Consider the following 15,813-nt stretch of genomic DNA (forward strand, 5'->3'; position numbering starts at 1 on the left):
CCACAACGAAGAGTAGCCCCCACTTGCTGCAACTAGAGAAAGCCCACATGCAGCAACGAAGATCCAACGCAGCCAAAAATAAATAAATTAAAAAAAATAAAATTAGAAATGAAAAAGAGGTTACAGCGGACATCGCAGAAATACAAAGCATCATAAGAGACTACTACAGGCAACTCTGCGCCAATAAAATGGACAATCTGGAAGAAATGGACAAATTCTTAGAAAGATGTAGCCTTCCGAGACTGAAGCAGGAAGAAATAGAAAATACGAACAGACCAATCAGAAGTAATGAAATTGAAACTGTGATTAAAAATCTTACAACAAACAAAAGTCCAGGACCAGATGGCTTCACAGGTGAATTCTATCAAACATTTAGAGAAGAGCTAACACCCATCCTTCTCAAACTCTTCCCAAAAATTGCAGAGGAAGGAACACTCCCAAACTCATTCTATGAGGCCACCATCACCCTGATTCCAAAAGCAGACAAAGATGCTACAAGAAAAGAAAATTACAGACCAATATCACTGATGAATATAGATGCAAAACTCCTCAACAAAATACTAGCAAACAGAATCCAACAACACATTAAAAAGCTCATACACCATGATCAAGTGGGATTTATCCCAGGGATGCAAGGATTCTTCAGTATACGCAAATCAATCAATGTGATACACCATATTAACAAATTGAAGAATAAAAACCATACGATCATCTCAATAGATGCAGAAAAAGTTTTTGACAAAATTCAACACCCATTTATGATAAAAAACTCTCCAGAAAGTGGGCATAGAGGGAACCTACCTCAACATAATAAAGGCCATATATGACAAACCCACAGCAAACATCATTCTCAATGGTGAAAAACTGGAAGCATTTCCTCTAAGATCAGGAACAAGACAAGGACGTCCACTCTCGCCACTACTATTCAACATAGTTTTGGAAGCCCTAGCCACGGCAATCAGAGAAGAAAAAGAAATAAAAGGAATACAAATAGGAAAAGAAGAAGTAAACCTGTCACTGTTTGCAGATGACATGATAGTATACATAGAAAATCCTAAAGATGCCACCAGAAAACTACTAGAGCTAATCAATGAATTTGATAAAGTTGCAGGATACAAAATAAATGCACAGAAATCTCTTGCATTCCTATACATTAACAATGAAAGATCAGAAAGAGAAATTAAGGAAACAATCCCATTCACCATTGCAACAAAAAGAATAAAATACCTAGGAATAAACCTACCTGAGGAGGGAAAAGACCTGTACTCAGAAAACTATAAGACACAGATGAAATAAATCAACAATGACACAAACAGATGGAGAGATATACGATGTTCTTGGATTGGAAGAATCAATATTGTGAAATTGACTATTCTACCCAAAGCAATATACAGATTCAATGCGATCCCTATCAAATTACCAATGGCATTTTTTACAGAACTAGAACAAAAAATCTTAAAACTTCTATGGAGACCCAAAAGACCCCAAATAGCCAAAGCAATCTTGAGGGAAAAAAGTGGAGCTGGAGGAATCAGACTCCCTGACTTCAGACTATACTACAAAGCTATAGTAATCAGGACAATATGGTACTGGCACAAAAACAAATATAGATCAATGGAACAGGATAGAAATCCCAGAGATAAACCTGAGCACCTACGGTCAACTAAGCTATGACAAAGGGGGAACGGATATACAATGGAGAAAAGACAGTCTCTTTAATAAGTGGTGCTGGGAAAACTGGACAGCTACATGTAAAACAATGAAATTAGAACACTTCCTAGCACCATACACAAAAATAAACTCCAAATGTATTAAAGACCTGAATGTAAGACCGGACACTATAAAACTCTTAGAGGAAAACATAGGAAAAACACTCTTTGACATAAATCACAGCAAGATCTTTTTTTGACCCACCTCCTAGAGTAATGGAAATAAAAACAAAAATAAACAAATAGGACCTAATGAAACTTAAAAGCTTTTGCACAGCAAAGGAAACTATAAACAAGATGAAAAGACAACCCTCAGAATGGGAGAAAATATTTGTAAACTAATCAACGGACAAAGGATTAATCTCCAAAATATATAAACAGCTCATGCAGCTCAATATTAAAAAAATAACCCAATCCAAAAATGGGCAGAAGACCTAAATAGACATTTCTCCAAAGAAGACATACAGATGGCCAAGAAGCACATGAAAAGCTGCTCAACATCACTAATCATTAGAGAAATGCAGATCAAAACTACAATGAGGTATTACCTCACACCAGTTAGAATGGGCATCATCAGAAAATCTACAAACAACAAATGCTGGAGAGGGTGTGGAGAAAAGGTAATCCTCCTACACTGTTGGTAGGAATGTAAATTGATACAGCCACTATGGAGAACAGTATGGAGGTTCCTTAAAAAACTAAAAATAGAATTACCATATGACCCAGCAATTCCACTACTGAGCATATACCCAGAGAAAGCCATAATTCAAAAAGACACATGCACCCCAGTGTTCATTGCAGCACTACTTACAATAGCCAGGTCATGGAAGCAACCTAAGTGTCCATTGACAGATGAATGGATACAGAAGATGTGATACATATATACAATGGAATATTACTCAGCCATAAAAAGGAACAAAACTGGGTCATTTGTAGAGACACGGATGGACCTAGAGACTGTCATACAGAGTGAAGTAAGTCAGAAAGAGAAAAACAAATACCGTATGTTAACACATATATGTGGAATCTAGAAAAATGGTACAGATGAACTGGTTTGCAAGGCAGAAATAGAGACACAGATGTAGAGAACAAATGTATGGACACCAAGGGGGGACAGCGGGGGCGAGGTGGTGGTGGGATGAATTGGGAGATTGGGATTGACATATATACACTAATATGTATAAAATAGATAATTAACAAGAACCTGCTGTATAAAAAATAAATAAAATTCAAAAAAAAAAACAAAAAACTTGACCTTCGGCAAGTTACCTAATCTAATCCTCAGTTTCCCTACCTGTAAATGAAGGTAATAGTAATACCAACTTGTAAGGTAGTTGTGAGGATTAAATGAGGAAATTAATATTTGAAAATGGCCAGACGTGGCATGATGCCTGGCATACTTCCCACCCCCACTTGATCTATTTATTCTTTGTGCCTGTATTGTTCTCCTGACCTCAGTATAGTAGATGCTTGTCCCATTTCAGCTAAGGATAGAGTTCAAGTTTTTGAGCACAGGAATACCCTTGGAAATAACAGTATCCTAGGAGCTGGGAGTCCCAGGTTCTGGTTCAGACTCTACCATCATCTACATTCAAGGCACTTAATCTCTCTGGGCTTTGGTCTACTTATTAATAAAATGAAATATATCATCTCAAATGTTTCTTCTGTTTCTAAAATACTATGTGTATTAGCTGATGTGCCTTTGTTGTAAGCAATAAAACAACCTTGGATGACTTAATTAAAAAAATATATTTTTTCTCCTCTATAAGAGAAGTCTCTTAGAAGTCTCAGCTTTTTGCTTCACCACCTTATGTACCACCTCCCCATCTTGTCTCCTTTTTAGGTCTGTGGAGTCCTGGAACGCTCCCACTCTCCGTCCCTGAAGCTGACCCCTGCCCCAAGCATCCACCCTAACCTCCAAGCCTATCTTCAAGGCAACACCCAGGTCTCTCGAAAGAAACTTCTGCCTCTGCTCCAGGAAGCCCTGTCAGCATATTTTGACTCCACGAACATCCCTTCAGGACAGCCTGAGACAGAGGGTGTGTCCAGGGAGCAGGTAGACAAGGAATTGGACAGGGCAGGTAACTCCCTGATTCCTGGACTGAGTCAAGATGAGGAGGAGCCTCCACTGCCCCCCACACCCATGAACAGCCTGGTGGATGAGTGCCCTCTGGATCAGGGGCTGCCGAAATTCTCAGCCGAGGTCATCTTTGAGAAATGTAGTCAGATCTCGCTGTCAGAATCTACCACTGCCTCCCGGTCCAAGAAATGACTGTTCGGAGGGGAGGGGCAAGTGAGAGAGATTGCTTGAACCACACTGAATGCATGTTTTGAGATGTTTCAGCAATTTTGTCTTCATTGTTCCAGGATCTGGTATACTGTTATCATAAACCTAGGAGGAGAAAGAAGTAAGAGAAAGCTGAGCTGGCTTTCTACCTTTTCCCCACAGTCTGTACCAATCAAACAAATTTTATTATTTAATTTAACTCCTTAAATCTGCACTGACTCTCCTCTATTCCATTTGCCAGGGTCATGATGTAATAACATACACAGTTCCAGCAGAGTGGCACAGAAAGAATGTATACCCCAAAAGTGCCCTAAGTCAGGCTTTTTAACAGAACCAGTATTTCTTATGGAACCAAACATTCATTGTCTCCAGTGTTCATTTATTTTCTTATGAATTCAAGTATTTATTGAACACAATACCTACTTTTAGCTTCTTCCAGTTTTTAGCCTTTAGTTGATTTTCACCTCCATGACTCCTCTTTCTGCCCCCAATTAGGTAATGGTGTCTGATTCCCAGTTTGCTAAATTTCTATTCTGAGCTTATTGTGACTGTTTCAGGATTGTTTGGGAGCAGATTGGAGGCTATTATCTTCTGTCCTGATCAGCTCGCCTGGCTCTCAGTTTCTTTGGATCCCTCTGTCTCAGAGCCACAGGGACCCTGAAGAGACCCAGAAGACCCCTTGTTCTTGAGAGTTCAGGAGACACCTGGGAAAGCCTTAAGACCTCATGGGCACTCTTCGCAAAAGACAGTAGAACTACAATGAGACCCCCAGCTCTGTCGATTTCTTGTCCATCTAATTTTCTCCTTGAGCATAGTAGAAGGAAACATGGAGTTCATACCGAGTGCCATAAACTGTGTGTCTTTTGTCCAGACACTCACTCCTCTAGATCTCATTTCCCCATCTGCAAAACTGATGTTCCCTGGTTTCTGTGATCTGCCTGTTGCCACACCGTCCTTTCTTGCCTCCGCTTCTCTGGTTTTTTGTTTGTTTGTTTGTTTCTGTTTCCCTGGGAATGCTCAGGGTCACTGAATTGTCTGTTTATTTGTGATTGTGTACCAAGGTACTCAGCCTCATGTAGCATGTACAGGGGTATGATTCATCCCATAGTGACCCAGCAAAGAGCTCCCTTCCACTGACTTGTTCTGCATGTGTAGAGTCTCCCTTTTCTCTTCAGACCAACCTGTTCCCCCTTTTCCTACCCCACAGCTCTGTTCCCTGTAAGTTTTCAACAGTTTCGCTGAACAGTGGGGTATGTGATGGTTTTGGCATGATGTCTTCATATGAGGGAAACTGACTTCACTTTGAGGGGATGTTTGTAGCCATTGGAAGGTAAAATAGTGGCGTGATTACTGAACCAAAGGAATTTATGTTGTGTAACTTGGGTACTTTTATTTTGCATTTTGTTAAAGTATTAAATACTTTTTTCCTGTTTGGGGCCTTATTGTCTCTTTTTACAACTATAATCAGGCCTTTCTCTCTGATAATTGTTTTAACCTCCTCAAGATTCATTTCCCTTCTTTCTGCTGTACTTACTGTCTTCCTTCTGTTGACTCTTTTTGGGAATAAGGAGCAACAGTCTTATGTCTCCCCTCATCCTCAGCCTTTCCTTTAGTTTGTTTCTTCCAGAACCCTCTTTATAACATACTTCTGTGTCCTTGATTTTGCTTATGCTTGAGAAGTAGGCCCACGATAGTCTTAAAACTAAAATGGTTGCTACCATTACTTTTTTTTTTTTAAAGCAGCTTCCAGAAGGTTTTAAGGAGTCTAGAAAATTGCCTTCCTCGACTCACCCAAGACTAGCCGCTTTAGAATATGTAGTCTCCTCCCCAGAACCCGCCCCAATAGGCATGGTTTCTCTTTTGTGCAAACCTGCTTCTTGGGAAGGGAGGTGGCAAAACCTGTTTGAAGGTGAGGTTACTTACCTCCCTTCCACCCTTCCCTCCTCCTTGGAGGCAAGAGCAACAATAGCTGAGACAGAAAAAGGGGATACAGACGTGTTGGGGAGCTGAGACATCCGGCTCCCCGACAACTCCAAGTGTTTAAAGGCGACAGGAAGACTTCTGAAGATGGGAACTGTACAAGAGGAAGGAGAAAAGACATTAGATCTCAGGTAAGGAAGACGCTGGCTAACTTGATTGGAAACAAGGAGTGAATAGTCTTAAGGGACTTTCCCACCATCCAGCTCTTTCCAAGTCAAATCTCGGGTTCCTAGAGGAGATAAGACTGTAAGAGAATTAATTTGCAGAGAAGGGATGGAGGTGGCTTTAGGTAGGAAATATCAGTGAGGTATGGGAATTAGGGAACAAGGGATTCCAGGATAATTCCCTATTGCTTTTTTTTTTTTTTTTAAGGAAGTTTCTATATTTTGTTTTTGATAAATCTGCCCCGTTTTCTGCTTTCTAATACCCACCCTCCAGAATGGCCATCAGGAAAGCTGACCCAGAACTAAGTTAAGGTCCAGGTTCTCCTTCCCAGCAAATCTCTCTTCCTCCTTACCTTCTTCCCCTACCCCTCTGCCATGGTTTCCCCTCACCACTCCCTAGTGTGGTGGAAGAAAGGCAGGCCTGACTAGGTGACATCTTCCCCAACTTTGCCCAGTGACAGCTTGGCAGGTCTGTTGGGTTCCAGCCAATTGTAATGTGAAATACCTCTCACCCCTACTGTGCAGGTGGAGCAACTGCCAACAGGTAAAAATAATTAGCTTTACCTTCCATGCCTGCTCTGCTCCTAAACCCAACTAGGGGTGATGGCTTTCTAACAAGTGGTGAAGGTGGTAGAAACATCTAGGAGACAAGAGATCTGACTTCTTTTTAAGGCCTGCCCTCTGCTCTGTACCTTCATTACTGCTGTTCATTCCAGTTCCCTTAAGACACTGCCTGGTTTGTCTCATAATAATCTTTTTTTCTGGGAGACTATCTATAGGGTCAGGGAGAATGCAGAAACAGCTGTACTAGGAGCATCCTTGAGACTTGGGGAACTGGAGCTGAAGGAAGACTGGCAGGATGAAGAATTCCCTAGGTGAGGAAGTATGAGCGAGGCTGGGAAAAGGGAGGGCTGGTCACAAATGGAGGGCAGCGATGGTAAACTGGGACTTGAAGGAAAGAGGTGGGGAAAAGAAAGAAGAGGTGATAACATCATGGCGGGGAGATGGAATTGATAAGTTGATACCAGCTTAATGCCTTTAGCCTATATTTCTTCCCCCTTTTCATCTTTTCCCTTCTAGATTGCTTCCTGAAGAGGCTGACCCTTCTGGAGATCCTCATAATCCTGAAAGAGACTCACAGGCAGGTACGTAAATTAGAACCCAGGCCTCCCTGATTCTGGTCCAGGGAAGGGTTATGCCACCCTATCCCTTTGCGGTTCTACTTCCCAAATGTCCCGTGTTAGTCCTTCTTTAGAATTCACCCCATATTATCACTTACATAGACAGGAATTCTAGCATCCCCCACCAACACAAACCCATCTTTCTCTTCTTTTTTTTTCCCTCCTCCAAACCCAGGAACCCCCAGCACTTTAGCCCCGTGTGGCCAGCGCCCCATGCGTAAGCGTCTTTGTGCCCCAGAGTTGCGACTGAATCTGACTAAGGGGCCTGGAGATAACGGAGCTTCTCCCACCCACTCTGTACCTTCCTCTCCTGATGGCAGTTCTGACCTGGAGATAGACGAGTTGGAGACACCTTCAGACTCGGAGCAGCTGGACAGTGGACATGAATTTGAACGGGAAGGTGGGAAAGAAAGCTGAAGACTGAGCTGGTAGAAGTAGAGGCCAGTGTTAAAAAAGCTCAGGATGGATTTAATGGGGCTGAAGTTAGAACTAATAAGGTGGGGACCAAGAGGTAAGACCAGCAAAATTTCCTCAGAATGGAAAGGTAGAGCTTATTGGTCCAATGTGAGAGTAGTCAGTATAGGGGGAGAAGGGGATACTTCATTTATTGAGGGAAATTTTATTGAATAACTGTTATATTGCTATCATTGAGCTAGAACTGAGTTATAAAGATAAATAAGATAATCCCTACCCTCAGGGAATTCTCTGTTTAGTATGAAATAAACACATATACAAATAAGTGCAGTTAAAGGTTATGATCTACATGTGTATAGGGTACAGTGTAAGCAGGGAGAAGGCAAAGGTCAGTTCCACCTGAGAGGTGTTAAAAAAGACTTCACAGAGGATGCCATTCTGAGCTTATCAGGTAATTGGAGAGGCATTCTAGGTGGAAGAAGCAAATTGGGCAATAGCATGGCATGGTGGGGAATTCAGAGTATTAAGTATGACTATTAGGTATTAAGGAAAACTTTGTTTCTTCTCTACTCACAGCACTTTTGACACCAAATGTATGGGTTTTCCCCACACCAACCAATTCTCCAACTCTCCAGACACAAATTGGGTGTCCTACAATTGAGTCACGACACTTAACTGGAGTTAGCACAGACACCACAGGTTAAGGGCTCACCCACAAGACTGCCCCAGACTTCAGACACCAATCACACGTCCAGGTTGTCACCTGTGCTTTTGACCGACAGGTGATAAATCAGAGGTGCCTGCCACCCCCTCCTCAGGTTTGATAATGTGCTAAAACAGCTCACAGAACTTGGGGAAACAGTTTACTTACTAGATTACAGGTTTATTATAAGAGGATACAGATCAGGAACAGCCAGAAGGAAGCAATACATAGGACAAGTTATGTGAAAGGGGGTGTGGAGCTCCGTGGGTGCACCACCCTCCCAGCACCTCCATGTGTTCACCAACGCAGAACCTCTCAGAACCTCTTCAGTTAGGGTTTTTTTTATGGAGGCTTCATATGTAGGTATGATTGAATCACTGACCATTAGTGATTTAGCACAACCTCCAGTCTCTCTCCCCTCCTCAGAGGTCAGAGGGTAAAAGTTCCAAACCTCTAATCATGTGGTTGGTTGGCCTGGCAACCAGCCACTCATCCACAGAAGTTTTCCAAAGTCACCTCATTAACATAAACTTCTGTGGTTGAAAGGGGCTTGTTATGAATAGGAAAAGATACCTCTTTTACCTTTATCATCAGGAGCTGTTTTAGAAGCCAGGAACAAAACCAAAATATATATTATTATATCACAGAATATAATATATATTCTGTGGCTGGGAGGTGAAGAGAGAATGACAAAAGACTGTTAAGTAGGCAAGGGTTAAATCATGGAGGTCCTTGCTGCCACATTGAGTTTAGATTTTATCCTGTAGGCAATGGGGAGTCCCTTGAATGGTTTTAATCAAGGGACTAACATGATCAGATTTGATGGCTTTCAAAAGATTGAAAACAACTTAAAGGTCCATAAATAGGATGTTAGTTCTACAATATTACAGTACATCCATACCATGGAATACTAAATACTAGGCACTATTTTTTAAGATGAAGCAGTTCTTTTTATTTCTATGGAAAGATCATGCAAAATTAGTGAGTATAGTATATTGTATTTTATGTATATTGCCATTTGAGTGAAAAAGGGAGAGAAGAAAAGAAACCTTGCTCCAGCAGTGGTGTAAAGGGTAGAATGGAGGAAAACAGACAAGAGGCAGGGAGACGAGTTAGGAGGCTAGTACTAAGGCCAGATGAGAAAGGCTCAGAACCTGTACCGGGACACTAATAGTGGAAAGAATGATAAAAGGGTATAATGGAGATAGATGGAGGAGGATCTGGGGTCCTGTTGGCTTGACGGCTGGTAGAGAAGAAAGAGTCTCTGATGACAAAGAGTTTTCTCTCTCAGGAAACTAGATGGATGGTGTCATTCATCAAGAAAGAATATGAGAGAGAGGAGGAAGAGAATGAGTTTGAGTTGCACTTGGAGTCTGGTGACTTGGAGATGACAGAGAAACACAAAATAGTGATGTCCACTCTAGGCATTTAGGGATATGGGTCTGGTGGTAGGAGAGAAGTCTGGGTTAGAAAGGAATCATCGCCTTACTGGCAGTAATTGAAGACATGGGAATAAATGAGCTCACCCAAGGAAGGAAAAGCATGGGCAGAAAGAATCTGGAAAAATGGCAAGGGCCATCAACCTACCATAGTGTAAGGCCATTGTCTAGTGAAAAAGTGAAGATAATGAGTCACAGGAAAGAGAAACCAGCAAGGGGTTGGGTTGATTGGACAAACTAGGGCTAGAGTCATGGGTAAAAAATGAGGAATTAGATGTTGAGGTAATAAACTCTAAGAATCTGAGGAACTTACAAGATACTGAAGGTATGTATTCTGCCTTGTTGATCCTTCCCCATCCCTCTTTTTTAGATGAGCTGCCCCAGGCAGAGGGCCTGGGGGCCAGTGAGGCAGCTGAAAGGCTGGGCCAGGGTTGTATGTGGGATGTGGCTGGAGAAGACGGTCATTGCTGGAGGGTGTTCCGAACAGGACAGCGGGAGCAGCGAGTGGACATGACCGTCATTGAGCCCTATAAGAAAGTCCTATCTCATGGAGGTAATGGAGGGGTAAGAACTGTGACTTCTAAAGTAAAATGCTGAAGCTGGAAATTCAGTTATGGGTTCAGAATCCTTCCTGCAACTTCTAGAGACCCTCAGATTCTCTCAACCTAAACACAGATGTAGTGTCCATCAATACTTACTTGTTGACTGAATGAGTTTTCCCCTTCTCCTCCCCAGGCTACCATGGTGATGGCCTCAATGTTGTCATCCTCTTTGCTTCCTGTTATCTACCCAGAAGCAGCATCCCCGACTACACCTATGTCATGGAACACTTGTTTAGGTGAGGTGGAAGGCTTAAAGTGCTCCAGAGTGGATGTTAGAGAGGGAAACATTCAAAAGAACCCCTTCTCTGATCAGTAACTGATTGTAGAGTCTACAGTAATGTGCCTCTCACTCCCCACAACCCCAAACGCATACCTTCCCTGACAATTTCATCTCCCCAGGTATATGGTGGGTACTCTGGAGCTACTGATAGCTGAAAATTATCTGCTTGTTCACCTGAGTGGAGGCACAAGTAGGGCCCAAGTTCCACCTCTGAGCTGGATACGCCAGTGTTACCACACCCTGGATCGGCGGTGAGCCTCTAGGACAAGAGGGCTACCATGCTCTATCTTATCTTTTTCTTTTCCATCTTTCCATACTTTCTTCCATTCAATCTCTTCCACTTTTTTTTTGACTGCGCCATGTGGTTTGCAGGATCTCAGTTCCCTGACCAGGGATTGAACCGGGGCCCTGTCAGTGAAAGTCCGGAATCCTAACCACTTGGCCACCAGGGAACTCCCTCTTCCACTTTTCTTTGTCCCTCTATACCCCTTTCCAAGCCTCTCCTATCTTCTGTCCTCTCTTGGAGTCATGGAAATCTAGTTTCAAATCTTGCCTTTATCACTTACTACCTTTATGACTGTGGACAAGTCACTTAACTTTCTGGGACTCAGTTTCCTTCTCTGTAAAATGTCAATGATAATACCTTTGCCACTGAGTATTTGAATCAAATCAACATGGCGCATTGCCTGGCACATGGAAGGCAGCCCTTCCTTTTCTCATAGTCTTGCCATTTATTTCACTTTTCACATCTCCATTGTCTTCTTTTCTTGTCTGCCTTCATCCCTGACCCTTATGCCTTTTTTCCTTGATATCCCTTTTCTTGTTTCCTTTCTTCCCTCCGTCTTCCATTTGCTCACTTTTCTCTTCTTGTTCCTTTTTTTTTCTCCTCATTGGTCTTCACCTGATCATGGAGGGATGGAGGAGTATACAAAAGGAACTATGGGAGCATAGGGCACAGGAAAGAAGTGGGGTAGAGAAGGCCAGGCTAAGGTATTCCAAGAGGAGAGTTTCCTAAAAATGAGGAGGCTAAGCAAGATGGATGGAGCTGAGATTGCAGTTAAAGGAATGGGGATTCGACCCAACTATCAGAGAAATCTAGAAATTAGAGAAGAAGGGAAGGAAGTTAAAGTACAGAAGGTAGCTCCACCTGATCTTCAGGCATGAAGGTGGAAGGAGAGTGGAATGGTCTCATGTTCTTCTTCAGGCTTCGGAAAAACTTGCATGCCCTGGTGGTTGTCCATGCTACATGGTATGTGAAGGCATTCCTGACACTGCTTCGGCCCTTCATCAGGTACTAGCTTGGGGGACAAAGACCCCGTTTCCTCTCTCCCCATTTTCACAATCAAGATTAAGAACTTCTTGCCCCACCCTGACTCTTTCTAGCCTTAACCACTCTCTACTTATGTTTCCCTTTGTAAGGATCTCCAGGAGCCCTCTTCCCCATATAAAACACACTTGGTTGATCCTCTCTTTTTAGTTCCAAGTTCACACGGAAGATCCGTTTTCTGAATAGCCTTGGAGAGCTGGCCCAACTCATCTCCTTGGATCAGGTCCACATCCCAGAAGCTGTCAGACGGTGAGTCCTGGCTTAAGGATAAAAGTTTGGGATGGGATGTGTAAGAGCCAACTCCCACTTTCTTAATGCCTTGTTGGAACAAAGGAACTAAAAGACAGAGGCTCTGCTTTCAGAGGCTTCAGTGTATCTGGGAAGACTCCATACATGCAGGACACTACTGTATCCAACAAGAACAAATGAAAAAAATTAATCCTATAAGTGCATCAAGGAATAAAGGAGTAATCACAGCACAGAATTTAGAGGAAATTCAGACCAGCCCTAGAAATTAAGAAGGGATATGTTGGCAGTGAATAGGAGAGAATATCCAGTGGGGGAGGGTTGCTAGAGAGCAAAGGATCCTACATGGTGACCGACCCAAGCATCTAATCTACCTCTTCCAGTTCACCTGGCTTCTCTCCTTAAACCCCTGAGTAAAACCCAGTCTGCTCCTATACCACTTTTTTTCCCTCTCTTTCTCCTAGGCTGGACCAGGATCTCCATGGCTCAGGAGGGACCTAGCATAGGACTGGAATAATGAGCTTAAGAACCAAGCAAAGATATTGATCTGATTACACCCTAAACCCTGAAACATCTGAGCTGTTTTGTAAATCAACTCATCCTCAATCCCAGTACCACTGGATCTTCACATCTCAATGGGATGTCATTCCTTCCATGACCCTGACTTCAAAGCAGGGCTCTGAGGTTGGGAACCTGATGTGCTGGGTGACTTTCATTTCAGCTGGAGGGGTGCATGTTGTGGCATTTTATATAGGACAGTGCAAAGCTGTGCTGCTTTAGCTGTAGAACCTTGGGCAAATAACCTCCTCTCTTTGAGTCTGAGATCCTTTCCACCTGGGGTATTCTAGCAGTCTGTGAAGGTGAGGGGTGGATGGGGAGGGCAGGGCTCCTGCTGGGAGCCAGGAGTCAGTGCTCTAAATGTTGAAGAGCCATTCTGTTTCCCTCTTTCCTTCAGTAGTCTCATCTGCTGCCTGTGAGCCTGGGGAGGGGCATTTTCAAAACCTGTATTTTGTCCTCTTTATTAAATTCAGATCTGTAGCGATTAATAAACTGCGATGAGAGATTCAAGCGCCGCGCCGAGGAAGTGTACTACTCTTTCCCCAGCCCCTTGCATCACAATCCGTCTGTCGGTTCTGGCACAGGAGTTCTTGCTGCAGAGGTTCCCTGGGATTTTCAGCTGAGCCCCTGGGCCTGCCGGAGCTGACCCGGGGGGAGAGGGCCTGGGGGAGGGGCGTGGCGCGCGCGTCAGAGCCCCCCTCCCCTCCCCCGCGGGCCTCGGTTCTAACGACCCGGTGGGTCGAGAGCCGAAGGGAGGGAGAGAAGGTGGGAGCCCCGGCCTTCCTCACTGGCCTCCCTCCCAGCCCCACACCGTCCAGCCCCATGGTCCCCGCCGCCGGCGCGCTGCTTTGGGCCCTGCTGCTGAGTCTGGGGCCCCGGGCGGCGGGGGCCGAAGGCCTGACTTCGACCGCGATGCCGCAGAACAGTCTCCGCTTCGGGGGCCCTATGACCCGCAGCTACCGGACCACCGCCCGGAGCACCCGGAGCGTTGTTTCCCAGAAGATGAGGGTAACAATGGAGGATGAGGACGACGTCGTGGCCGTGGCCGACAGCCTGGCAGGCCCGGCCGCTGCCGAGCTCTTGGCCTCCACGGTGTCCACAGGTAGCCGGTCGCGTTTGTCGGCGGAGGAGGATGGGTCTTTGGAAGAGGGGGTTGTGATTTACGCCAGAAAGAATAACACCGAGTTGGAGACTCACAATACGACTTCCAGTACACCTTGGGGGCCTAGCCCAGGGTTTACAGCGAATGACCGGGATTCCGAAATCAGGATGAGTTCAAGCCAGCGGCCCTCCACCTGGAAGGCTAACGTGGACCAGCTGCTCTCCGACACTACCCTGAACCAGTGGTCAACAGCACGGTCCACCCGGAACCAGTGGCCACCGCCCTCGCCCACAGCCATGCCAGCTCCCGAGGATCTGCGGCTGGTGCTGATGCCCTGGGGCCCGTGGCACTGCCACTGCAAGTCCGGCACCATGAGCCGGACCCGAGCCGGGAAACTGCGTGGCCTTTCGGGGCGCCTGCGAGTTGGGGCGCTGAGCCAACTCCGCACTGAGCACCGGCCTTGCACCTACCACCAATGCCCCTGCAACCGCGAGCGGGAGGAGTGCCCCCTCGATGCAGGTCTCTGTCCTGACACCAGCTGCACCACTCAGACCACCACCAGGGCCACCACCACTACTCCCCTTCCCCCACTAGTCAGCCGACTCAGACCCACCCCCTTCATCCCCAGTCTCAGGCCCAACCCAGCCCTTGCTTTTTGGAAAAGGGTCAGGACTGGGCTGGAGGATATTTGGAACAGTCTGTCTACAGTGTTCACAGAGATGCAACCAGTAAGTGTCTAGTGATGAGCCAGCATCTTTTTTAAGGCATCTGAAAAGTCCTGATATCCAGAACCCTGTTGCTAAGCCAGCCAGTGTGTCTGCGTGAACTGTTGCTTATGTTTGGTTATTGATTCATAAAATGCATTGGTTATTCACATTATTGTTAGCCATTGATTCCACCTATCATTTCTTGAGCAACTGCTGTTTGGCTATTAGGCAACATGTAGGTCATTAGATGATTATTGACCAAACTGTTAAGATTGTAGATATATAAAGAACTCTTGATGTGGAGATAGTTGATGGATGTGGAAGATTTCGTAGTTTTCAGCTTATTAACGCAGCTTAACAGTAACAGCTGCCAATATCTGAGGTCTTCTTATGTGCACTCTACCTGGATCAGTCCTCACAACAACTCTACGGTATTATTATTACCACTTTACAGATGAAGAAACAGGGGGTTTACAAAGTTAGTAAGTAGTGGAGTCACAGCAGGATTTAAACCAGGTTTGTTTGACACTAGTGCCAATGCTCTTAACCACTACTAACCCAAAGAACTGTCCTCCTGGGATTATTCCCAGAAACTTAAGAATTCTCAGGGAAGGATAGTCCTCTACTTCACCAAAAGAGCTACCAAAGTTCCTGATCGACCTGATAAAATATTCTCAAGGTCTCAGGATGACAGGACCTTTGGGGAAAGGAGAAGGACAATAAAATATATACTTGGTCATTCTGTCAGTTTCTGTTTTTGTCTCTCTCCTTGCTGTGTCTAATACCATTATTCAATATAAAAAAGAAGCATAAATAGTGGGCAGCAGTGTTAACGGAATGAGGGTTTGTGGGGAGAGGGAGATGAGGCAAGGAGGGGAAAAGAATATGGATGTGGTTATATTTTCCCTTTTCTCTATTTTGTTTCCTTACCCAGATAAACAGAAATCGGAGGTAATGGCCACTTCAACCACAAGAGGAGGTGTCAGCATCTCAACCTCTCTTCCCCTTTCAATCCCAGCACCCACTGGATATTTTTAGTACAGAAAAACAAAACTAGAAAAAAAAACATTTTTTGGTCTTGTGTCTTTCTACAGAGGTACCTGAGGGGAGACCA

The 15,813-nt window shown here is 44.4% G+C and overlaps 3 protein-coding genes across 13 annotated transcripts in view; all 3 read left to right on the forward strand.

Moving 5' to 3' along the window:
• The window catches only part of PRUNE1 (prune exopolyphosphatase 1), a 24,304-nt gene extending 18,876 nt beyond the window's left edge, over positions 1-5,428 (forward strand). For all 4 annotated transcript variants that reach the window (XM_036873398.1, XM_036873412.1, XM_036873406.1 and 1 more), the window contains one exon: positions 3,553-5,428. In XM_036873398.1, coding sequence (XP_036729293.1) covers positions 3,553-3,981 — 429 coding nt within the window. In that variant the 3' untranslated portion in view covers positions 3,982-5,428. The remainder of the gene's footprint in view (positions 1-3,552) is intronic.
• Positions 5,429-5,510: 82 nt separating this feature from the next.
• Positions 5,511-13,548, forward strand: BNIPL (BCL2 interacting protein like). 8 transcript variants are annotated; one of them, XR_005022421.1, is made up of 11 exons: positions 5,511-6,107; positions 6,920-7,015; positions 7,221-7,285; positions 7,497-7,721; positions 10,248-10,430; positions 10,613-10,715; positions 10,879-11,010; positions 11,964-12,050; positions 12,237-12,335; positions 12,797-13,016; positions 13,364-13,541. XR_005022421.1 is itself a non-coding variant. In XM_036873435.1 (10 exons), exons 1-10 carry the CDS (start codon positions 6,064-6,066, stop codon positions 12,831-12,833), a joined length of 1,071 nt encoding a protein of 356 aa, XP_036729330.1. In that variant the 5' UTR covers positions 5,511-6,063; the 3' UTR covers positions 12,834-13,541. The 8 variants fall into 8 exon arrangements, 5 of the variants coding, with proteins under 5 accessions (XP_036729330.1, XP_036729359.1, XP_036729349.1 ...); XR_005022422.1 differs by having other exon boundaries at positions 12,179-12,335; positions 12,797-13,542; XM_036873435.1 differs by having other exon boundaries at positions 12,797-13,541.
• Positions 13,549-13,674: 126 nt separating this feature from the next.
• Positions 13,675-15,762, forward strand: C1H1orf56 (chromosome 1 C1orf56 homolog). The gene is made up of 2 exons (XM_036873499.1): positions 13,675-14,720; positions 15,634-15,762. The coding sequence occupies exons 1-2, from the start codon at positions 13,713-13,715 to the stop codon at positions 15,652-15,654; spliced, it is 1,029 nt and encodes a 342-aa protein (XP_036729394.1). The 5' UTR covers positions 13,675-13,712; the 3' UTR covers positions 15,655-15,762.
• Positions 15,763-15,813: the final 51 nt, after the last annotated feature.

Source organism: Balaenoptera musculus, chromosome 1, assembly GCF_009873245.2.
Source record: "Balaenoptera musculus isolate JJ_BM4_2016_0621 chromosome 1, mBalMus1.pri.v3, whole genome shotgun sequence".
Classification (NCBI taxonomy): domain Eukaryota; kingdom Metazoa; phylum Chordata; class Mammalia; order Artiodactyla; family Balaenopteridae; genus Balaenoptera; species Balaenoptera musculus.

Bases quoted from the DNA above. Each gene is read 5' to 3' on its own strand.
- BNIPL (XM_036873435.1), top strand. From the start codon at position 6,064: ATGGGAACTGTACAAGAGGAAGGAGAAAAGACATTAGATCTCAG. The intron at 7,016-7,220 runs GTGAGGAAGTAT...TTTCCCTTCTAG, and splicing joins CAGGATGAAGAATTCCCTAG to ATTGCTTCCTGAAGAGGCTG. The intron at 11,011-11,963 runs GTGAGCCTCTAG...GTTCTTCTTCAG, and splicing joins TACCACACCCTGGATCGGCG to GCTTCGGAAAAACTTGCATG.
- C1H1orf56 (XM_036873499.1), top strand. From the start codon at position 13,713: ATGGTCCCCGCCGCCGGCGCGCTGCTTTGGGCCCTGCTGCTGAGTCTG. The intron at 14,721-15,633 runs GTAAGTGTCTAG...TTCCTTACCCAG, and splicing joins TGTTCACAGAGATGCAACCA to ATAAACAGAAATCGGAGGTA.